Raw genomic sequence first — 25,917 nt, forward strand, 5'->3', positions numbered from 1 at the left:
CTGGGTACCCCAAGCACACGCCTTAGGCAACTAGGCCACGACATGGTAAAAGGATTGCAACCTGGGATTCTTATAACGTATCTCATAAGTATCTCAGGTGTATCACCATTGATACCACCACCAAGCGAGTATTTTTCTCTTTATGACTTAAACTTAAAGTTACTTTAAACTACTTAATGCTGCCACCACCTCCGTCTTTGATGAACAGAAGTACTTTACAGTGACCGTCGGCGAAGGATACCGGTCACGAGAGAGTTAAAGATGTGAGTTAAGGATATCACAGGAAGGGGGGGGGGTGAATGAGAACACGGTCGACTCTCCACTATTTACTGGAAACTTTCTATGAAGGAATAACAGGTACGAAAGAACACACCAGATGGACAGTTTAGTATAATTTATTTATGTAAGTAGTACAATATAAAAATCCTAATTTATCTTCCCTATTAGGCAAAATATAATTATCAACACTTGTGATGTTAGAACATAAGGGACCAGTACTCACTCAAGATACGGCAGTGATGAACCTTCCGTGTAAACACCAGATCGTCAATCTCCCTCCTCTGTCTCGTCTAAGACACAGAACACAACTCCGCTCTCCATCGATTGATTGATTGCTGAAGATTAAGCAACCCAAGAGGTGGCACGGGTGTGAAAAACCCATAAGTGGTAAAATTTTTGTTCAGTAAATGTATACAGTGTGCTGAGATCACATTTAATCGTCAGGCTGCTATCGCGGGGAAGGATACTTCTTGTCAGTATTTATGAGGGTGTCCAGCTGCTGGATACCTGTTTATACCAGAGGAGTGGCAGTGTTGATGGCTTCAGGGTGGTTACTGCAAGAGTCAGGGACTCTTAAAGCTCTTCTAAGGTTGTTGGTTGCTTCACATTCCAGGAGATAGTGAAGCAGTGACTTTTCTGTGATTTTTTGGCAGAAGATGCATTCTCTCTTTCGGGATTCACCAATCTCTCAGTTGCATCTGTAACCTAGACGTAGTCTATATAACCGAACTGCTATGTCTCTGTGGATTCCTTTTGAGATAAGTAACCTTTCTAACTTAGTGGCCTGAAGATACCATATTGCAGAGGGCGAATCTTCTGCTACTCTCTGGTGTAGATAGTCTTTGATGATGTGTGAGTGTTTTTTGGTGATGATATTTTTTATGTACTCTAGGCTGGGTTGAATTGTTTTATGTATCACTGGATGACGAGTTGCCAATTTAACAATTTCATTGGCTTTCTCATTTAATGAGAATCCAACATGGGATGGGATCCAGTTTAGGGTGATGTTGAGTCTTTTGCCTTTAGCGACTGCTCCAAGATACAAAATGGTGGTAATTATTTCCACGTTGTCTCTCCACGGCTTTTTTCCTAATATAGTCAGGAAATTATCGGATCTATGTGTCTGGTTAAAATCAACATATGGGGACAATCCAGCCTGGGATAGGTTCCCGGGAGCGTCACCGATGATAGCGTGGAAAAGAGGTAAATCACTCAAAGACTACCTAGTAAGGGCGAGCTTCACAGAAGAACCAATCCAAACCTAACCCAACCTAACCATACTAGAATAGGTAATGACAGTATATAGAGCGGTTAAGAAAGCCCCACAAACCAGACCAAACCTAACCTAACCTAACTAGACCTAACCAAACTAGACAAGGTAATGACAGTGTAAGGAGCAGTCAAAGGTGGATCCACTAAACAAAAATGTTGAGACCAAATGCTGAACCTTTTATTGAGAAGAAGAGTGCAATAATGCACACATTATTGTGTTTTGAGAAGATTTTATTGTTTTGAGAAGATATGTGGAAATAGCATAGACTTTATTGAGAAGTGGAGTTAAAGCAATCTTGTGTTGATGATATCCTCAAAACGCATCCGGAGTCTGCCAGTGCAGACTGCTTATCACATGCCTCTGTATGACTAACCATCCTCTGTGATGGGGATTTTTTAGCATCACCTAGTTAGCTTTTCTGACACACTGTACAATTCATATAGTCTAGGGTATCTGCACTAATGCAGATGTACCTCATATATTAATAAAAAAAAAAAAGCATAGACTTTATTGTCTTTTGAAAAGAAATGAGCAAATTCTATAGAGTTTATTGACAATAGGAGACCAAAGGCACAGATTTTATTTTGAAATAGTGTGCAAATCACATAGTTTTTGAGAAAAGATGTGTAAATGCTATCGAGATTATTAGGGAATTAAGAGTGTATACTTTATTAGAACAAATGATGTCTACCAGCTCTCATGATAACCACCGTCATCATCATCTGCTCCTATCAACCTACTTCCAGCTCAGCACAGCGCTTACAATCTTCCAGTGCCTACCAGCACCCCTCGGAGACCACAATCATCCTTCTCCCTCAGTACCTACTATTCTATCGGGAGGGGGTTAGGGATTTAATCCTCAAAAATGAGCTTTGGTTGTTGCACCAAACTATTACTTGCACACAGGCGGACAACGTCCCCAACCACACCCTGACAGAACAAACAGCCGACCTCGGCAGCCACACTCCTGCTACCATTGGTCGACCAGCAATGGACACTGGAGTGCTAGGAAATTAGGAGACCTCCCTGTACGACTCTTGATCTTGGAGAGGGATTCAGCATCATATATTTAGGGGTGCAGCTCCAAAACTGGCCTCGTTTTCTTGTGTACACACCCTACTCGACCTGTCATGACTCCCCACTCTCTCCTTGTTTGAAATGCTCTCCTAAATCCCTCTTTTGTGAATTAGTGTCTACTGTCACGCTATCTGCAGCCGTGACCCGCTCTCTCTCTCGCTTTCTGGGGAACTTCACCAGGGCAAGAGCAAAAGCCAACTAACATATACAACATTTAATACATAAATAAATAAACGTACATAATAAAAACATATGATCGGAGCCGGTTGGCCGAGCGGACAGCCCGCTGGACTTGTGATCCTGTGGTCCTGGGTTCGATCCCAGGCGCCGGCGAGAAACAATGGGCAGAGTTTCTTTCACCCTATGCCCCTGTTACCTAGCAGTAAAATAGGAACCTGGGTGTTAGTCAGCTGTCACGGGCTGCTTCCTGGGGGTGGAGGCCTGGTCGAGGATCGGGTCGCGGGGACACTAAAAAAAAAAAACGAAATCATCTCAAGATAACCTCAAGATATGATAAGCAATATGACCATAAAACACCTCAAACTGCTACAGCCCAGTAGCACTCCAATATCATATCCTGGCTTCACCAATGTTACCACCCTTGAGACTAAATAAGGTTCTTCTTCCCGCAGTGTTAAAAAATGATATTAAATCGGCCTTGCCAACATAAATCTAGGGGGAAATAGATACATCACTGCATAAAATGGAGAACAAAATATTTACGCTAAGGGGGACAAACGTAACAATTAAATGGCGAATATAATAGCCAGAAATATTCTTTAGCATGCAATATCATAAATAAAACTCCTTATTGAGCCATGAGCAATATCACCAGCACATGGATTAATGAATAGGATATACACAATCACCTAACCAGATAATTAACCTATTAATAGCTAAAAAAAACAGTGACCAATGACTTAACTTAAAAACATGACTCCTCTCGACCATAGCCGCCACGCTTCTGCCCACGCGTTGGTTCGCAGGTCAAGCGTCTACCATAATAACAACTAAACATCCACATAAACATTGTGGAAATTCTACTAACAAAATGTAGTACTAATATTCAAATCATTATTAATCTTAAGAGTATTAAATACTGGTACAATACTCAATATAATTTACTGGCAAACAATAATGAGAATTAATCAAGGTTGAACTATAACCACTCGCTTGACAACAAGTTCCCCACACTGGCTCCATCCCAATATGGTCAACCCCCCACACGGAGAAACCAACATGATAATTCTAGCACAAAACCCTCATACAATATATTGCAACTCAGGCACACTACAGCATGCTATAATATATAACATACAAGAATCTCATATCATACAACTGGATGCTATATTAATTATAGAACAAGACAATAAAGTAATATAAGAATCATGAGTAATGTTAGAATCCTAGTAAGATTCGTAACATCCCTCCCGTCCTCTAAGAAAAAAATGAAATTAACTGAAGGTTGATTTCATTTTTTTGACTGCATGAAATATAACATGAAAATACAACATGGAAATACTTCAACTAAAATCAAAGTACAAAGCAATGAAATTTCACACAGTAAAAAAAAAATACAAAATTTACATACATCTTATGAATAAAGAACACTACATATTATGGCACTGCAACAGGAAATCCTCTGGATAAGGCATCAGCAATAACATTTTGCCTCCCAGGAATATGACGAATTACAATATTGAATTCTTGCAGAATCAATGACCATCTAAGTATTCTCTGGTTTTTACACTTCATAGAGTTGATAAATGTCAATGGATTATGATTTGTATATACTACCACTTAATTTCCTGACAAATATGTCTCAAATTTCTTCACTGCCAGTATTAAACAAAGTGCTTCTTTCTCAACTACAGAGTAATTAATTTGTGTCCTGTCAAACTTACGAGAGAAATAATAAACAGGATGTTCTAACTCATCTGGTCCTACTTGGAACAAAACAGCACCTGCTCCTAGATCTGAAGCGTCTATGTGAAGAATAAGAGGTTTATCATACTGTGGACTAGCTAACACTGGTGAAGTAGAGAGAATTCCTTTCAACTTCTGAAAAGAGTTCTGACACTCCTGCGTCCACTTAAATTTTACCTGTTTCCTTAAAAGATTTGTTATGGGTGCAGCAACAATGGAAAAGTTTTTACAATATCTCCTATAATACGCACACATTCCAATAAATCTTTGCACAGACTTCTTATTTGTTAGGACTGGGTACTCCACAATTGCCTGGATCTTGTCTTGCAATGGAACTATCCTTTCTTGTCCGACCTCATGTCCTAAATACACTATAGTTCCTTTAGCGAAACTACTTTTCTTCATATTGACAGTCAAATTAGCATGTTGTAACACATTAAACAATTTCTTTAAACTAGACATATGATCTACCCAATTCTTACTGAAAATCACAATGTCATCCAAATATGCCCTTCAATCTGGCATATCCTTCAACAAAGAGTTCATTAATTTCTGAAAAGTGGCTGGAGCATTCCTTAATCCAAAAGGCATTACATTAAACTCGTACGCTCCATCAGGAGTGATAAATGCTGTCACTTCCCTTGCAAAATCTGTAAGAGGTATCTGGTGATATCCCTTAGATAAGTCCAATTTAGATACAAATTTAGCATGACCTATAGTATCAACACAGTCTTCCAATAAAGGTAAAGGATATACATCAACTACAGTTACCTGGTTGAGTTTTCTATAATCCACTACTGCCTTGGTTACCTTGAGGTGCTTCCGGGGCTTAGTGTCCCCGCGGCCCGGTCGTCGACCAGGCCTCCTGGTTGCTGGACTGATCAACCAGGCTGTTAGACGCGGCTGCTCGCAGCCTGACGTATGAGTCACAGCCTGGTTGATCAGGTGGATACTAATCTCCACTTATCTTCTGGTTTTGGTACTAATAGACATGGCGAACTCCAGGAACTCTGACTGGGTCTAATGAACCCATGTCGAAGAAGATAATCAACCTCCTCTGGATGATACGACGTTTCTCGGGTGTCACTCGATAAGGGTGCAGCCGAATTGGAGTCACATTTGTCAGGGAGATATCGTGAGTATGAGAGAAGTCTGAGTGGGGACCTCCCCAAACAAACTAGAAGACATCTCCAAAAGGTCCTGGAACTCTGCTCTCTCCTCATCCTGCAAATGACTCAACAATTCTTTCCAGGAACTGCTGGAATTAGACAAACAAGAATTATCATCTTCCTCAGCAACACTCGACTCTTCAGGAATTACCTCCTCAGCAACACAACAAGCCACAATACTAGGCCCACAATAAGCCTTCAACCGGTTTACATGTACACTCATGGTCTGACGTTTCTGTTTGGGATGGCAAACCTTGTAAGTAACTTCTCCAAGATGTTTTAATACTTGATACGGTCCTGCAAATTTATGAGACATAGACGTACCCATACGAGGCTTCAAGACCAATACCAAATCTCCTGGCTCAAAAACTCTGAGTTTAGCCTTGACCCTCTGGTCATGTTTCTGCTTCATTTCCTGTTGTTGTTTACTTAGATGTCGTAAGGTCAACTCCCTCGTTCTGAACAGCTTGCTCTTGGCATCCGTCAGGTAACGCTCTCTGCCTGGCTGTAACATCTCCTAACATTTTCTCATGTAACAATTTTAAAGGTCCTCTCACCTGATGTCCGAATACAAGCTCGAATGGAGAACAGCCTAGTGCACTGTGCAAACCATCTCTAGCCGCAAACAATACAAATGGTAAGTTATGATCCCATTGTCTGGGCGAATCTTCCCCAGTTGCCTTCAACATTTGCTTGAGAGTTTGGTGGAACCGCTCGATTTCCCCTGACTCTGAGGATGGTAATGACTGGAAAAATTGTGCATTATCCAAAAAGAATTACAGAATTGTAATAACAACGCTGGTGAGTAGGGTTGGATAACAATGTTGGATAGTATGGTTGGATAACAAGAATGATGAGTATGGATAGATTACAACACTGGTAGGTATAGGTGGAAAACAACACTGGTGAGTATGGTTGGATAACAACACTGGTGAGTATTGTTGGATATCAACTCTGGTGAGTATGGTTGCATATTAACACTGATGAGTATGGTTACATATCAACACTTTTGAGTATGGTTGCATATCAACACTTTTGAGTATGGTTGCATATCAACACTTTTGAGTATGGTTGCATATCAACACTTTTGAGTATGGTTGGATATCAACCCTGGTGAGTATTGTTGGATAATAACTCTGGTGGGTATTGTTGGATATCAACACTGGTGAGTATGGTTGGATATCAACACTTTTGAGTTTGGTTGGATATCAACCCTGGGGAGTAGTGTTGGATATCAACCCTGGTGGGTATTGTTGGATATCAACACTTTTGAATTTGGTTGGAGAACAACACTGGTGATTATGGTTGGATATCAACAATTTTGAGTATGATTGGATATCAACAATGGTGAGTATGGTTGAATTTCAACACTTTTGAGTATGGTTCTCTCTCTCTCTGTCTCTCTCTCTCTCTCTCTCTCTCTCTCTCTCTCTCTCTCTCTCTCTCTCTCTCTCTCTGTCTCTCTCTCTCTCTCTCTCTGTCTCTCTCTCTCTCTCTCTCTCTCTCTCTCTCTCTCTCTCTCTCTCTCTCTCTCTCTCTCTCTCTCTCTCTCTCTCTCTCTCTCTCTCTCTCTCTCTCTCTCTCTCTCTCTCTCTCTCTGTCTCTCTCTCTCTCTCTCTCTCTCTCTCTCTCTCTCTCTCTCTCTCTCTCTCTCTCTCTCTCTCTCTCTCTCTCTCTCTCTCTCTCTCTCTCTCTCTCTCTCTCTCTCTCTCTCTCTCTCTCTCTCTCTCTCTCTCTCTCTCTCTCTCTCTCTCTCTCTCTCTCTCTCTCTCTCTCTCTCTCTCTCTCTCTCTCTCTCTCTCTCTCTCTCTCTCTCTCTCTCTCTCTCTCTCTCTCTCTCTCTCTCTCTCTCTCTCTCTCTCTCTCTCTCTCTCTCTCTCTCTCTCTCTCTCTCTCTCTCTCTCTCTCTCTCTCTCTCTCTCTCTCTCTCTCTCTCTCTCTCTCTCTCTCTCTCTCTCTCTCTCTCTCTCTCTCTCTCTCTCTCTCTCTCTCTCTCTCTCTCTCTCTCTCTCTCTCTCTCTCTCTCTCTCTCTCTCTCTCTCTCTCTCTCTCTCTCTCTCTCTCTCTCTCTCTCTCTCTCTCTCTCTCTCTCTCTCTCTCTCTCTCTCTCTCTCTCTCTCTCTCTCTCTCTCTCTCTCTCTCTCTCTCTCTCTCTCTCTCTCTCTCTCTCTCTCTCTCTCTCTCTCTCTCTCTCTCTCTCTCTCTCTCTCTCTCTCTCTCTCTCTCTCTCTCTCTCTCTCTCTCTCTCTCTCTCTCTCTCTCTCTGTCTCTCTCTCTCTCTCTCTCTCTCTCTCTCTCTCTCTCTCTCTCTCTCTCTCTCTCTCTCTCTCTCTCTCTCTCTCTCTCTCTCTCTCTCTCTCTCTCTCTCTCACTCTCTCTCTCACTCTCTCTCTCTCTCTCTCTCTCACTCTCTCCTACTTCCTATGAAGCCTCACTAGGATAAGGGCAAACACCTGTTCATCACTAACATTTAATAACAACACAGAACATATATAAACCACTCACATACAATATATAAGTATATAAGCTTCAACACCTTATGATATTATAACCTGGTTGCAAACCAATACCATTAGGATTCTATCAGCTGCTTATACCAAGTGGTAGCCCAACTTCTGGCTTCCAACTTACGCTACCAACCTCACCAAGTGGGTTAAACCTTGTAAAACAATTATGGAACTATCAACCCTAGAACATATATATATATCTGCAGGTTATCCAGCCTATAATTGTAACTCTTTAAACTCTAGTATAAGTATTTCTTGGCACAAAACTGATGACCAATCACCCACATTTCACTGCGTCTTGCACGCTAATGACAATCAAGCACTCTACCAACTCCCTACAAGTAGTCAATAAGAACTTCCTTCCCACATCCGGAAGTCCACTAACCTGACATCATCAGGTTCTTTCAGGTTTATCTACCACGATCCTCTACAGCTCTTCCAGGGTGCTTCATAATGAAGTTTTCATTGGACTCCAGTGGTTCTCCACCACGGATTCCACAGGTGCAAGTGAGACTTCACTTCACTGCTCCTCTTCACACAGTTTGAGGTCCAATTCCTCACTATGGAGCTTGCTCATCCAAAGGGTACAACATCCACTCCTACGGCCATGAAGTTCCACTCATTAACTTCTCCTCTGGCCTCAAAGTACTCCCATCAACTCCTTCCTCAGACAAACCACAAAATTGTTTCCTGCGAGGGCGCTCACTCGCTGACGCTTAACCAGGGCGCTCACACGGCTGCCCACAAAAATATTTCTGGACAGCTTCACCACTTCCTGCCGTCCAGGACTTGAGCTGACACGTTTCCGGATCGATTCCACAACCGAAACGTGTGCACACTTACTTCTTCTTAAAGATATTTCAATCAGTGGTCCTTCTTCACCAGGAGCTCAGACAGAGCATGACCTCCCCTCACGATTTCTTCAGCTCAAGTGAGGTCAACGTCCTCAGCGAGCCTCACACCCCCAGCAAACTCTGTACATCTCATGACCAGTCATTTATTTATATTCTTATTCACTGCCAATACTTGCAAACTATTTGTCAAATTCAATCGAGTGTTTACTATATAAATATTCAGGTCTATATCTCTTTAACCTCTTAGTTAGGTCAGGCCTGGCAGAATAACTCTCGAGGCAAGACTCGTTTCTCCTGCAGACTGAGATGATAACATTATCAATGTGTATTACGCCTCACTGAGCAATTCTGTGAAAGTTATAATATATTGCACCTCACTAATAATATTAGAAAGTAACTCTGGGCTGGCAACATTATATTAGTTTGAATTAAAACGTTGCTGGGGCGCAAAGACGAATAACCCAGTGGAGACAAGTGACAAGGAGAAGATTTCAGGTAAGTCCAGAGGGTCCGGTATACTATTGTTCGTGTCTCGGTGGTCAAGCCCTGTGGAGTTGCTTCACACTGCAGGGTCGAGGACCTGTAGTGTGAGCTGGGCTTTCTCTTCTCCCCTCTTGGGGTCAAAGGTGAGGTAGTGGGCAGCGACTGGACTCGAGGCAAGACTTGGAGAGCGCCCTGGGTGGACAGTACTACCCCAGTAGGGGAGAGCGAAGACCCTCGGCCAGGAGTTACAGTATCACTAACTTAGCACTTCCGTTGTTTGACTGTAACTCCCGTCACTCAAGGCCAAAGGTGTGTGACAATAGCAACACTGGTGAGTATGGTTGGATAACAACACTGGTGAGTATGGTTGGATAACAACACTGGTGAGTATGGTTGGATAACAACACTGGTGAGTATGGTTGGATAACAACACTGGTGAGTAGGTTTGGATAACAATGTTGGATAGTATGGTTGGATAACAAGAATGATGAGTATGGATAGATTACAACACTGGTAGGTATAGGTGGAAAACAACACTAGTGAGTATGGTTGGATAACAACACTGGTGAGTATTGATTGATAACAACATTAGTGAGTATGGTTAGATAACAATGTTGGATAGTATTGCTGGATAACAACACTAGTGTGTATTGTTGGATAGCAACATTAGTGAGTATGGATAGATAACAACACTGGTGAGTATGGATAGATAACAACACAGCACAGGTAAGTATGGATGGATAACAGGAATGGTGAGTATGAATTGATTACAACACTGGAAGGTATAGGTGGATAACAACACTGGATAGTATGGTTAAACTGTATGGTTGAGTGTTAATGGATAAACAACAAATGAATTTAATTGGTTGGAAAACATGTGAATTATAATGGTTTAACTAACATTGTGCTGAGAATAATTAGCACAAGTTAAGTGTAAATTAGTAAACAAACCAAATATTTTAATATTCTCACAAGGGTGAGAACGGTTTGACAAACATAACGGTGAGAACATTTACACGATCACACGTGTTCATGTTTGCACAGACACACGTGTTCATGTTTGCACAAACACAAGTGTTCATGGTTGCACAAACACAAGTGTTCATGGTTGCACAAACACACGCGTTCATGGTTTCACAAACACACGTGTTCATGGTTGCACAAACACACGTGTTCATGGTTGCATAAACACATGTGTTCATGGTTGCACAAACACATGTGTTCATGGTTGCACAAACACACGTGTTCATGGTTGCACAAACACACATATTCTTTTTGCACAAACACACGTGTTCATGGTTGCACAAACACACATGTTCATGGTTGCACAAAACACAAGCGTTCATGGTTGCACAAACACACATGTTCATGGTTGCACAAACATATTTGCTCATGGTTGCACAAACACACGTGTTCATGGTTGCACAAACACAAGTGCTCATGGTTGCACAAACACACATGTTCATGGTTGCACAAACATATTTGCTCATGGTTGCACAAACACACGTGTTCATGGTTGCACAAACACAAGTGCTCATGGTTGCACAAACACACATGTTCATGGTTCACAAACATATGTGCTCATGGTTGCACAGACACATGTGTTCATGGTTGCACAGACACATGTGTTCATGGTTGCACAACCACATGTGCTCATGGTTGCACAAACACACTTGTTCATAGTTGCACAAACACACGTGTTCATGGTTGCACAAACACATGTGTTCATGGTTGCACAAACACATGTGTTCATGGTTGCACAAACACACGTGCTCATGGTTGCACAAACACATGGGTTCATAGTTGCACAAACACACGTGTTCATTGCAAGATCTTGTAGATCTGAGGCAAAGTGAAATTGACACCAGTAATTCCAACTATCATCATACTATCATGCAAGAGGAGCCACACATCTATGGATCATCCAATAAAATCAGCAGACTTCTAGATATTACTACTGCTCGGCTTAGACTCGGTTACAAGTATCTCTGGGAATTCTCATTATCTGCCGATGTAGACCTTGCCAAATGTAAACTGTGTCCACAAAATTATTCGCACACCCTCCGTCACTATGTGATGGAGTGCGAAAAGATACGTGAATTTAGAGACAATTCTATAACCAATGTTCCAACGGTGTGTAAATATTTCATTCAAAATGATCTGCTACCAGAAATTTTAGTCAAATATCTCCAGTTTGCTAACTGTAGGTAGTAACTGAGTGATTGTAACCTATCCACCGCTGCCCACTGGATGGGGGGCGGTGTTCAGGACAAACATATCAATTGTGACACTAGCTCTCCACATATGTCAGTTGCTTAATTTAGAAACTGTACTTGAGGTCGATCTCGAACCCATAGTTGATGTGACGACTTATTCTGAATTTTGTAACTAGCTCATCAAGATTGTAACTCACTTAGCTAAATGAATTGTGGGGTTCAGTCCCTGAGCCCATTATGTGCCTCTGTAACCCTTTCCACTCCCGCCCACAAGATGGGTATGGGGTGCATAATAAATGAACTAAACTAACTAAACATTGTTAGACAGACAAACGAGTGTTACATAACTGTTATAGAATTATAAGTGGGAAACTGGTGGGAAAACAACTTAAGAATGATTGAACACACGAATAATAATGACATGACAAAGGAACAACTTGGGAATGGTTGAACACACGAGTGATAATGACATCATAAACAAACAACTTGGGAATGGTTGAACACACGAGTGATAATGACATCATAAACAAACAACTTGAGAATGGTTGAACATACGAGTGATAATGACATGACAAACAGACGAATAAAAAGGTATGACAAAAACAGTGAGAATGATTTTACCAAAACGTGAGTTACAATTATTGTACAAACAAACGACAGTTGTTTAAGAAACTAACGCATGAAATTTGTTAAACAAACATGAGATAAAATGGTTAGTCAAACACATGTGAGAATCGCTTGGCATAAACACATGTGCGAATAGTTAGACAAATACACAAAAGTTAATGCAATATTATTTTTTATTGATGAAGCACTCCTGAAAATCCTTGCAGCCACCCAGAATCATACGTACCTTCTGGTCATTGTATGCGGAGTACTCCTGGTCATAGTATGCGGAGTACTCCTGGAGCTCTTAACGGCGCCCTGAGCCATACGTACCTCCTGGTCATAGTATGCGGAGTACTCCTGGTCATAGTATGCGGAGTACTCCTGGTCATAGTATGCGGAGTACTCCTGGAGCTCCTAACGGCGCCCTGAGCCATACGTACCTCCTGGTCATAGTATGCGGAGTACTCCTGGAACTCCCTACGGCCGCCCAGATCCGTAATGAAGAGGTTGGCAACGCCTATATCCCCCTCTCCTCTTCCAAACAGCCCAACCATTCCGTTCCATGTCCCATTCTGAGTCAGATCTCCCCACATTTCACCTGGAAAGAAATACTTTTATCAAACCTAAATTTCTTAATTTTTTATCGTTTATAGTACCCATTTTTTAAACAAAGCTTTAAATCTTCTATACTTTACACACACACAATAAGCTAAAGAACTATATTGTAGTACAACACAAATAACGTCCAAGACTCATCTTAAGTAAAAGATAAAGTCAAAGACAAGAGCAAATTATCAAGAGTTCTGCAAATGTTTCGAATCAAGTAGGAGACAGTCCTCTTTCTACCGCTGAAGGCAGCATAGCTGCAACTGTTGTGTGGTTAAATGAAACAGCCATAGCGGTAACAAACAGCCATAGTGGTAAGAAAAGAAATAGAGTGAGATAATTTAAAACTTTAATAAAACAAGAACATAAATTTAATATTGGACACTAGGTAGATATTCGAATATATTCACTGAGCAATACATCAGCGGCACTGGATCACTTTGGTGGAAGTGACATCATTAATAAACAGATACAGTGTTACCTAAGCAGTACATAATCCCAAATATAATAATTTATTAAGGTGAACGTGATATTTTAATGAAACTCCTAATTCTTTAAGCGTTTAGATCCTCACACCTCCTCTGTTCTTTACTACTTAGTGAGGCTCAAATGTTAGCATATAGGTCCTCACAAATCCTCTGTTCTTTACTACTTAGTGAGGCTCAAGTGTTAGCATATAGGTCCTCACACCTCCTCTGTTCTTTACTACTTAGTGAGGCTCAAATGTTAGCATATAGGTCCTCACAAATCCTCTGTTCTTTACTACTTAGTGAGGCTCAAATGTTAGCATATAGGTCCTCACACCTCCTCTGTTCTTTACTACTTAGTGAGGCTCAAATGTTAGCATATAAGTCCTCACAAATCCTCTGTTCTTTACTACTTAGTGAGGCTCAAATGTTAGCATATAGGTCCTCACAAATCCTCTGTTCTTTACTACTTAGTGAGGCTCAAATGTTAGCATATAGGTCCTCACACCTCTGTTCTTTACTACTTAGTGTTACGGTGCCCTCTCCTATTTCTTTTGTTTGCCGGCTTAAAGAGTCATATCAGCTCTCCCTACTGATTCTCTGAGGTTCAGGGAGTCTAATGATATATGTGGCGACCAGACCGGCTGCCAGTTAAGGGAAAGAAGTTATATTATAAGTTGTAAATAAAGGAAAATTGGCGCCCTGTTATAAAATGAAACAGTATCCCCTACGGCAGATATGACCTTTTGGAAGGGAGACAAGCCGATCGCGGATTGGCCGACGTAGGTCGCGGGCGACAAATCAGGGCCCGCCATGACGTCACCGAGTGCCCCGGGCGGCGCCAACGTCAGAGTTGTACTGACCGTGGAAGCGACAGGACGCGCCTCGGTCTGCTCTCAAAGATTGGAGGCTCTGCAAGCCTTGTTCAGTGGATTGAGCTGGCCTGCGCAGCCTACCACAGTTATTGGAGACCCTGCGCTTCTGGGAAGCAAAAGAGGAACCAAGTTCAGTGAGCAGAGAAGTGCCCAAACTTGGAAAATAGTCGGCGACGACGCTGGGCGGCGCCGCTGGCTGGACGTTGAGGTCTGGAAGGTGGGCGAGCAAGCTAGCTGTGACTAGGGTCACATCCACTGAGAATCTTGGAAGGACGACACCGTGCCTAGGACAAGGAGCGACGCCCTGTGGGAGAGGCGAGTGTGGGGAAAGATAGTGATTAGCTCAGCGCCCATCGATGAACCAGGATTGGGGCAGCTGAATCTCAGGGATTGGAACGGCGACGACGCGAAGGCTTCACGACACCTGAGGACCTGTGGAACGCCCTGGATCGTCGAGGATCGACCCAAGGAAGCGTGGGAACCTCACACCATCGAGGGACAGGCGTCGTGAGCCAGGAGTGTAAGGTAGATCATTTTTCCCTCCCGTTACCCCTTGTATGAGTAGGCTAGTTAGGCCACAATATTTACTTGTGTATGTGGCAGCAAGACTTTATTACTTTAATAGTAGAATAGGCTGCAAAGCAGCTTGTGTCCAGGACTGTCAGAGAGGACAGTGTGTATGGATGGCAGGACAGTGAAGAAGAGGTGCCGACGTGGTGAAGAGGCCCTCCTGTGAGAGTGTGAGACTCCTGTCTTCCTGCCCATTTGAAGGAGTGTTGGAGGTCGTGGAAGAAGAGGCTGACGATCTCCAGACTCATCATCCATATTCCATATTCATGTATTACTTGTGATTGTGTGTGTGTGTTCATGTAATTTGCGTCAGTAAATCCACACATTTTATTACTGTGTTTGAGTGTGCCTCCATTTGTGATATTTCTCTATGAGCATACATTTCTGGCTACAAACGATATATGATACACCCACTGAACTGCATTGCTGGGGTGCAGATATAATAACCCAGCTGGCGACCTTGCTAAGAGGAAGATAGAGAAGACAGGCGGGAAAGGAGTTCCTGCAACCTTTTTTTTTGTCTGGCAGGCAAGACTCAGGGAGGTTATGGTTATAGGTAAGCCTGAGTCTTCCTTCACTCCCCCACGGGTCTAGGCCGGAACTGTTAACAGCAGTTTCCCCGTGGTTGACTGAAGGGCTTCCAGGGTGAATCAGTGGCACCCCTTTGTGGTGGAAGCAAAGACCTGCGGAGGTGGGCATTGTTGGTCCTATCTTGTGTGACCAAGGAGACTCCGGTGAATCCAGGGAGTCGGAGGGGCTGAGTATTTGGGCCTTTTGAGCCCCTAGCAGCCGAGTGTTAGCAGAGCCCCGGACCGCCCACCCCCACGTGACAAGAGAACTGGCGACCTCGCCAGGATACGAACCCCAGTAGCCAAGAACTGTGAACCTCGCCAGGAAGCGTGGATCAAGCTACAGTGTGGACGAAATGTCAAGACAAGTGTTGCCAGGGTACTAATACAGTGTGGCCAGTGAATTCGGTGGTACTGTTACTCAACCAGCTAAGGGGCTGAAACTGTGAAATTAGTGCCTACTAACTTGTCTGTGCTGTCGTGTATGCTCAATGATATAGAGATGGAGGAGGACAAAGTAAAGAAATTTATTGACACAAGGGACGAGAGAATTTTGGAGGAGTGTACCAAGGCCCAGCTCCAACAAGTGGCAAACCACTTTGGGATCAGGTTGAGGACGACTAAGGTAGCAGAGCGAAGGATAGAGATCATGGCACAGCTCACAGCTCGAGAGGAAGCGACGGGAGAGGAGCCATCTCAAGAGGAGCCGTCCCGAGGAGAGCCATCGCAAGGTGAACCGTCCCGACTAGGGCCTCCCCAAGCGCCTACCAGTGTGGAGAGAATTCACAGTGAACATGGGAGCAGTGGAAGGTCCAGCTGTAGTAAGAGGAGCCTGCAACTGGAAATAATGAAGATGCAACTGGAAGCCCAGCTGCGACGAGAGGAGAGAGAAGCACGGCTGCAGCTGCAGCGAGAGGAACGTGCGGCTGAGCTGCAGCGAGAGGAACGTGCGGCTGAGCTGCAGCGAGAGGAACGTGCGGCTGAGCTGCAGCGAGAGGAGCGAGAAGCTCGGCTGCAGCGGGAAGAAGGAGAGAGACAACTGCGACTGGAGGAGATAAGGGCAAAGAAAGAAGTCGAATTGCGTCGCGTTGAACGTGGTCTGCCCTCACTACCTGCACGGCGGGATGACCTCAAGGTAAGGGAACGTGACTTACCTACGTTCGAACCACAAGAAGCTGAGGCGTTCTTCGAACACTTTGAACGGATAGCAACTCTGAAGGAGTGGCCGGAAGATGATTGGGCTGCTCTGGTCCAGGGCAGGTTGACTGGTGAGGCCCGGGAAGCCTATAACATGCTGGACCTAGAGGAGTGTACTAGTTATGACGCGATTAAGAATGCGGTTCTCCAATCATTCCGGCTGACTCCGGAGATGTACCGGAAGCGGTTCAGAGAGTGTACAAGAGCGTCGGGAAAGACTTACGCCGAGACCGCCAGGGATATGGAACGGAAATTCCTACGATGGTTGAAGGCGGAGGAAGCGGAGTCGGTGGATGATATCAAACGACTGATAGTGATGGAGAAGTTTATGTCAGTGCTCCATCCTGAGTTGCGAGTAAGGTTGAGAGAAGCAGGTATTAAGGACCTGAAGGCTGCAGCGGATCGAGCCGACATGCTGGAGGAGGCACTACATACCAGGAGGGAGGGGCCGCCCAGACACTCGCCTAACCCCAGGTCGGGAGGGAACCTTAGGAGTTCAGGAGGAGCGAGGACGGGTGGGGACTCTCCCAAGAGTAGTGTGCCCGATGAAGTAACGTGGTTCAAGAGCTCAAGAGACGCGGGGAGGAAGCCCCAAGCTGTGAGCAGTGGACCTAACTCGGGAGCAAGTGCTGCAGTCCCGGATACGACGACAAGGAGTCCAAGGAGGACACAGGGGACATCTGCAAGTGGTACCGCCAGAGTGACTAGCGAGTGGCCGCCCAGGGGAGGCAGCCGATGCTACAACTGTGGCGTGAGAGGACATTATGCCCGCGAGTGTGAGGAGCACCAAAGGAATGTAGGATTAATGTTGGAAGAGGAGAGAGTGTTTGTTCACACCCCATATTATAGTGGACCCAACGTGAATGGTTGGGAAATGAAGTTGGGTGAACATCCCTTCGTTTTCGGGGCCAACGTGAAGTTTGGAAAGTCAGACCCAGTGGAGGTTGCCGTGCTTCGAGATACGGGTGCTGACATAAGTATGGTGACCAGGAGTATTCTCCCCGAGGAATTTAATGATTCACCTGTGGGAGTGGTGAGGATACGCAGTGTGGGGGAGGAATACAGGTTGCCACTTCACGAAGTACAGCTGATTGCCGACTGCGGAGTCGAGAAAGCTATAGTAGCTGTAGCCCCTAAGTTACCCCTAGAGCATGTACAGATGGTGCTGGGTAATGACCTCGGAGGAGGCAGGATACAACCCGATTGGGCCAGGAGTGCCTATGTTGCAAGCAGCGGTACAACCCTGCTAGGTGAGGTATCGGTCGTTCCAGATGGTGGTGAGGAAGCCGAATTCGCCAGGGAAAACGTCGCCAGAGACGACGACAACGAGGGCGAGAGTGCAGAGAGGTCGTCGGAGGTAGTGGAAAACCCCGACGAAGCCCTCCGACTAAGCCTGATGATGCGTGTGGAGGAGTGGCGAGGAGCAGCTGTACAAACGCCTGGGGCGGTGAAGAGGCTGCAGACCGCACTCCCTCCGTACAGAAACGTAAATAAAGTAAGCTCAGTGGATGAGCGAACGGCAGTGAGGGGCAGAGTGGAGGAGCCACGACGCAGTGCACCCTATGCTGGCCAGATGAATAGTGGTAGGTGCAAGATGAACCTCCATAGTGAGGTGAGCCACAGGGAGGTGGATGAGCCCAACCACGAACCGAAGAAGACGTCTGCAGGGAAGAGAATCTCATGGAGGAGTGAAGATGTTCGTCGGGAACGAAGGAGCGAGTGGTATAGGAAAGGCAATACGAAGAAAGCAGGGAATAGGTACACCCAGGGTAGGCGCCAGCCTAACCAGAGGGGCATTGGGCCATCGCAAAAGCCTAGTGTGGAAGAGAGGAAGCTGCTGGATGGAGTACAGGTTACAAGTGCCACTGTGAGGAGACAACGCCCCTACGGGAGAAGAGGAACCGAGAAGAGAGAAGATTGGCGAAGAGGAGATCATGAGAGGAAACATGGAGTACCTGTAGGACGCAGTGGAAATGCAAGACTATCTCGGAGTGCACGACGCGGTGGAGGCGCCGCATTCACTGAATCTTACAGTGGTAACGAGCCGTGGGAGTACACTCATAGCCACGGAGAGGGGATTTCTTGTAGATGTTCAGGGAACACCCATCGCACCCGGTACTATGCGAGGTGGAGATACAATGAGGCAAGTGACTGGCAAAGTGGTATGAGCCACGTCACCAACTGGAGGAGTGACACTTCAGGAACGGAGGGAGCAAGAGTATAGGTTGCCCTCTTGAGTGCTGCTCTTCCGATATGACTCTTATTTTAAGGGGAGGGGTATGTTACGGTGCCCTCTCCTATTTCTTTTGTTTGCCGGCTTAAAGAGTCATATCAGCTCTCCCTACTGATTCTCTGAGGTTCAGGGAGTCTAATGATATATGTGGCGACCAGACCGGCTGCCAGTTAAGGGAAAGAAGTTATATTATAAGTTGTAAATAAAGGAAAATTGGCGCCCTGTTATAAAATGAAACAGTATCCCCTACGGCAGATATGACCTTTTGGAAGGGAGACAAGCCGATCGCGGATTGGCCGACGTAGGTCGCGGGCGACAAATCAGGGCCCGCCATGACGTCACCGAGTGCCCCGGGCGGCGCCAACGTCAGAGTTGTACTGACCGTGGAAGCGACAGGACGCGCCTCGGTCTGCTCTCAAAGATTGGAGGCTCTGCAAGCCTTGTTCAGTGGATTGAGCTGGCCTGCGCAGCCTACCACAGTTATTGGAGACCCTGCGCTTCTGGGAAGCAAAAGAGGAACCAAGTTCAGTGAGCAGAGAAGTGCCCAAACTTGGAAAATAGTCGGCGACGACGCTGGGCGGCGCCGCTGGCTGGACGTTGAGGTCTGGAAGGTGGGCGAGCAAGCTAGCTGTGACTAGGGTCACATCCACTGAGAATCTTGGAAGGACGACACCGTGCCTAGGACAAGGAGCGACGCCCTGTGGGAGAGGCGAGTGTGGGGAAAGATAGTGATTAGCTCAGCGCCCATCGATGAACCAGGATTGGGGCAGCTGAATCTCAGGGATTGGAACGGCGACGACGCGAAGGCTTCACGACACCTGAGGACCTGTGGAACGCCCTGGATCGTCGAGGATCGACCCAAGGAAGCGTGGGAACCTCACACCATCGAGGGACAGGCGTCGTGAGCCAGGAGTGTAAGGTAGATCATTTTTCCCTCCCGTTACCCCTTGTATGAGTAGGCTAGTTAGGCCACAATATTTACTTGTGTATGTGGCAGCAAGACTTTATTACTTTAATAGTAGAATAGGCTGCAAAGCAGCTTGTGTCCAGGACTGTCAGAGAGGACAGTGTGTATGGATGGCAGGACAGTGAAGAAGAGGTGCCGACGTGGTGAAGAGGCCCTCCTGTGAGAGTGTGAGACTCCTGTCTTCCTGCCCATTTGAAGGAGTGTTGGAGGTCGTGGAAGAAGAGGCTGACGATCTCCAGACTCATCATCCATATTCCATATTCATGTATTACTTGTGATTGTGTGTGTGTGTTCATGTAATTTGCGTCAGTAAATCCACACATTTTATTACTGTGTTTGAGTGTGCCTCCATTTGTGATATTTCTCTATGAGCATACATTTCTGGCTACAAACGATATATGATACACCCACTGAACTGCATTGCTGGGGTGCAGATATAATAACCCAGCTGGCGACCTTGCTAAGAGGAAGATAGAGAAGACAGGCGGGAAAGGAGTTCCTGCAACCTTTTTTTTTGTCTGGCAGGCAAGACTCAGGGAGGTTATGGTTATAGGTAAGCCTGAGTCTTCCTTCACTCCCCCACGGGTCTAGGCCGGAACTGTTAACAGCAGTTTCCCCGTGGTTGACTGAAGGGCTTCCAGGGTGAATCAGTGGCACCCCTTTGTGGTGGAAGCAAAGACCTGCGGAGGTGGGCATTGTTGGTCCTATCTTGTGTGACCAAGGAGACTCCGGTGAATCCAGGGAGTCGGAGGGGCTGAGTATTTGGGCCTTTTGAGCCCCTAGCAGCCGAGTGTTAGCAGAGCCCCGGACCGCCCACCCCCACGTGACATTAGTGAGGCTCAAATGTTAGCATATAGGGCCTCACAAATCCTCTGTTCTTTACTACTTAGCGAGGCTCAAATGTCAGCATATAGGTCCTCACACCTCCTCTGTTCTTTACTACTGTACTTAGTCAGATTCAAATGTTAGCATAAAGGTCCTCACAAATCCTCTGTTCTTTACCACTTAGCGAGGTTCAAATGTCAGCATATAGGTCCTCACACCTCCTTAGTTCTTCACTACTTAGTGAGTCTCAAGTGTTAGCTCTGGATCCTGGGCCCTAACAAATATCGCTGACATCAGGACGAGGCTTGGTTAGATAATTGCTTTACATGGGTAATTGTCACTTTATGTACCACTTTATGTAACTACTTAATGACGTGATACAATATGAAATTTACATTACATATCTCAGTACTTTATAAAATGGGTGAAAGATGAAAATTGAAGTACACATTACATCATCCAAAATCATTGGACAACATTTTTCTTACTTTTTCCGATAAGATGTGTCACATGTTTTTAAGTAACTTTGGGGCACCGATTTAAAATTAAATTGGTTTTGTCCTATCACGCCGTGTTCGTTTTTCGGCATTTTGATTATTTTAAAGTTTTAAAATAATCAAATAATATTTTTTTCTAAAGTATTTTGTGTTTATTCTACAGCATTCCTTTACTCTGGTGGGTGTTCTGTGTAAGAAATGCATGAATATACACAGACGAAAGTTATGTGGTGACTATTGTTATGGATCCCTCTCCTATATCTTCCCTTGTCCAGCAGTAGGAGTCATACCTCTACGTCCGGCATGTTCCCTGATATGCAGGGAATCTTTTGATATATGTGACGAGTAGCAAGAGTGCTTGATTGGGAGTAAATTTATCATTTTAGTTTTTGCCTTCCAAGGGGCCCTTATGCCCTTCAGGTTTACATGATAGCGACGCGGCCACAGGATTCCCGCCAAAGGGACGGGTCACCAGCAGCTTGGCGATTGGCTAGGACAGGTCACGTGCCGAAATTGACCAATAGGAGGTCACCCCCCTTGGGGCATGACATCACCGGGCCAGAGGTGCCGGAGCCAGCAAGCGCCTAGGAGCTCTGAGTTTCATGAACCGTCGTTGTGTGCAAATGTGCGCCAAGTGAGCTCTCCAGATTGGAGGTCCAGGAGCCTTGACCAGTGAATTTAAGCAGTCTCAATCGTACCACGAACATTAGAGAAGACTAGTGAGCTCCAGTGGAGCGCAAGGAAGTAGAGTTTAATTGGTGGAGGGCGCCAAGAGCTCACTGCAGTTTATCTTCGATGAAGGATGGGTGGCAGTGCAATTAGGGCAGTGTAGAGTCCTGCCGGCGAGACACGACACGACGTAAGAGCAGCTGTGACCAGGTAATGTCCACTGGAAGTTAGTAGGAGGACATCGCGACTGCATCTACAAGAGATTGTCTCAGTGAAGGTGCGAGTGAGGGAAGACGACGAGCACAGGAACTATTGTCAGTGCAAGTAGGAGAAAACTGCCATATTGGGGAAGAGAGCACAGAAAGGACATGTACCACAAGACACCTGAGGACCCATGGTTCCAGATCTGAGAGCCGAGGAACGACCACTGAGCAGAGGACCACAACCATCAGAGACAAGGCGTCTTGTAGCAGAGACAGTTTAAAGGTACATCAATATTTCCCTCCCATAGTCCCTTTTGAACAAGGTGAGCTAGACCATCATTTATGTTAGTGTGAATCTTATTATCATTGAGGTAGGTTAGGTTATAGGCCAGGTTATATACCCCTAATGATCTGTGAGGCGGCAAGAGACAGAGACCGTGCTAGAGTGTTGTTGTTGTTGTTGTTTTAGATTTAGCTACTCAGAACGAAGTGTCCATGTGAGCCCGTAATTGAGTTCGGTTATTCGCGATAACCTTGTTACTGTGATATTTGGGTCTAAGTTTAAAATGGAGGTGGGGATTCCTCCGTTTTCCCGGTTTATTTTTCGCTTCTGTTTTAGTGCACTGGTTTTAGTCTTGTTTTAATAACATTATCTTGGTGGCGGATGTATATACAGACTGGTCACTAGTGAGTCCCAATCCTCAATGGTTTTTTTAATCATTGTAGTCACGGTGGAATGTGCATCTAATGTAGCTGCTGTCGTTGGATTAATGTTGAGTTTGATGCGCAGGGCTTCAGTAGCTTCACATTCCAGTAAGTAGTGCAATAGTGGCGCCTCTGCTTCAGTTTCACAGATATGACACTCTTTAACTATTGGGTTCATTACCTCCCAGCCGCACTTGTAACCAAGTCTGAGTCTGTGTATGGCTACTGCAATGTCTCTGGATATCTTTTTGGCCAGGCTTGAAAGAGGAGTAACCAGTGGCTTGTTCGTACCATATTGCAGTGGATTTTCCTTCCGCTACTTTGGCTCTGTGGCGACTTTTGATAGTTGAGAGTATTTTCTTCTTGATTTGCTCCTTAATCTGTGAGAAACATGGAGGTATTTTAACCTGTACAACAGGTAGAGCAGTGGCAGTTTTTGCTAGTGAGTCTGCCTTTTCATTACCATCTATGCCAATGTGACTTGGTATCCAATTTAGGGTGATTGACAGCCCTCGATTATGGGCTTCTTTTCCTATATATTGAATTTCTGTGAGGAGTTGTATATTATCTCTGTGCTGACTGGATAACAATGTCTGGAGCAAAGATTTAGAGTCGGTATGAATGATGACATCATGTAAATTATTCTCAATTGTATAGTTTATTGCCTCCTTCAGGGCATATAATTCTGTTTGCAATGTTGAGCACCCACTATTCATGCTCCAGTAAGCTTCAAGGTTGGTAGTGTAAACTGCTGCCCCAGCAGAACCTTTTTCTTGATCAACTGATCCGTCTGTGAAGATGTGAGTCGTTGTAGGTCTTGAGATGGTTTCCATTTATTGTTCTATTACTTCTTTGAGCCTCTGCGAATCACATGCTGATTTTTTAACTGGTAATCCTTCAATGATTATCTATAGACTCGATTCTTCCCATGGAGGAGGCTGCCGAAAGTGTTGATAGGGTCTATCTTCCCCTTTGTTTTTAATGGTCCATTTCAAGTCCACTTTCTCTAGAATCTTGACCAGATTATCCATCCATGTGCTTGTTCTATATTGAAGGTTTTTCTGAAGGGAGCTCTGTATGCTGTCTTTGATTGACAGTCTGGCGGTGGTTCCAACAAGTTTTGCTGTTATGGTGACTATCCTTTGTTTGATCCTATTTTCTAATAATAGTAAGTTGGTTTCCATTCTTAGATTCTCTCTTACGCGTCCATATAGGTGCTCCGAGCATTGTTCTGAGAGCATCATTTTGAGACACTTCCAGTTTCACCCATTGGTTATCACTGAGGGATGTAAGAGCAGGAGCAGCATAGTCAATGAGTGATCTAACTGCTTGAACGTAGTACATTTTGAGTACTGGTAGAGATGCACCATCTCTAAGACTTGTCAGGGAGCGCAAAGCTGAGTTTCTGGCTTTAAAACGTTGCCAAAGATATTCAATTTCTTGAGTGAATTTCAACTGGTTGTCTATTATGACTCCTAGGTATTGAAAAGAGGGAACCCTCTCAATTTCATGTCCTTGTATTGCGAGTCTGATGTCTTGAGTTCTCATTTTAATGGCCATTGCTTTTGTTTTATTGCTGTTTATTTTCACTGCTATGCGTTCTGCTTCCCGGCAGATAATATCTAGGCATTTTTGTGCATGGTTCCTTGCGCCTTTGCCATTCATGATGACCACAAAGTCGTTTGCATAGTTAAGAAGTTTGGCTTTTGGTAACTTGAGCTTCATGAATTGTTTCATGAAACAGTTAAAGAGGAAGGGGCTTAGTATTCCTCCCTGCGGAGTTCCATTTTCCAGCCTCTTTGAGGTCGATGTTTTTCTTTAGAATTTGACTTTAGCTTCTCGGTTAAGCAGGCTTTCTTTGGGAAAGGCAAGAGCGTGTCCTTTGATTTCCTTATCCACAAGGGAGCACCGTGTAGCTGGAGCACTGGCTAACTCGAAGGCTTTTACTAGGTCTAGAAAAATAAGGATTCCAGGTTTGTCATTGATTTGATCCAGGAGGGAGGTAAGGCATTCTGTGGTTCCAACACCTTTTCTGTAAGCAAACATATTTTAGTGTAGTGGATTGGCTTTCCATTCAATTCGATTAAGGGCAATTCTTTCTGCAGTTTTGGCCAGACAGCTTGTTAATGAGATCGGTCTTGGATTTCCTGGGTGTTTAGGTTTTGGAATGGGAACTATAATTGCACTGTTCCAAGAGAGTGGTCAGGTTCTTGTCACCCATACTCTGTTGATGAGATTCAAGAAGGCTTCTTCACCCTTTTCTCCTGTTACCTATCGTTCGTTACGGCTCGTGACCCTACAACAGCCAAGCTTTAAGTCTAGGGTTACTACAACTGCTGTTGTTTAAAGCGGGGCACCAGTGTAACCCCATGAATGATAACAGGCACAGAATTTAAAGTATATCTCCCTTAGGACTGAAGAGATATACGTATGCATTTTAATATATATATATTTCATATACATCTCAATATTGTATATATGAACAGTGGGTCACTATTAAAGCAAACATCAAAATATTGTCTCTCCCAGAATAAAGATCTACTACATGACACAACAACAAGTAAACAGACTTATCTCCCACATGTTATTCCTCCTGGTCCCGTATCAGCTACTGAACTCTCGCTCTGTCGCTACCCATAATCCTCTCCTCCTCTGCCTCATCCAGGATGAGGGATGGAAACTAAAGACTTTTTAATATTTAAAACTAATTGAACAACCACTTGTTCTCAAAACACATAAGAATGCAAATTACATATAATAGTTACTTGCAAAATATATAAGTACAATGCCACCTGCTTAATTACAGTAAATAAACAATTACATAAACTTAATAAAAGTGACATCTGGAACTCCCAAACTGAACAGGTCCAGCAATTCTAACTTCCCGAATCTAACAGGTATTAGACGTGTGAAAGAGCAACCGCGCTCCTGTCCCCACTGACGCTGCCACACCACACGATAATTTACAAAAACACAATGTGTGTACATATACAGGTAATGATATAATGGAACAAAACAAGTTATTTTAAATTTATATACGTATTCAGCTAGGAGTACGTAACACTTCCACCTCCAAGAAAAAAAAATGCAATAGATTGAAGATCAATGGCATTTTTTCAAAGTAAAATGTATGACACTTGA

At 44.4% G+C, this 25,917-nt stretch overlaps 1 protein-coding gene across 1 annotated transcript in view; it reads right to left on the minus strand.

The window, feature by feature from the left end:
- LOC123748276 (ionotropic receptor 21a-like) overlaps window positions 1–25,917 on the minus strand; it is a 460,516-nt gene that overhangs the window by 85,411 nt on the left and 349,188 nt on the right. The window contains exon 7 of the mRNA XM_069339092.1: window positions 12,834–12,991. Coding sequence (XP_069195193.1) covers window positions 12,834–12,991 — 158 coding nt within the window. The remainder of the gene's footprint in view (window positions 1–12,833; window positions 12,992–25,917) is intronic.

This window comes from Procambarus clarkii, chromosome 41 (genome assembly GCF_040958095.1).
Source record: "Procambarus clarkii isolate CNS0578487 chromosome 41, FALCON_Pclarkii_2.0, whole genome shotgun sequence".
In the NCBI taxonomy this organism is placed as follows: domain Eukaryota; kingdom Metazoa; phylum Arthropoda; class Malacostraca; order Decapoda; family Cambaridae; genus Procambarus; species Procambarus clarkii.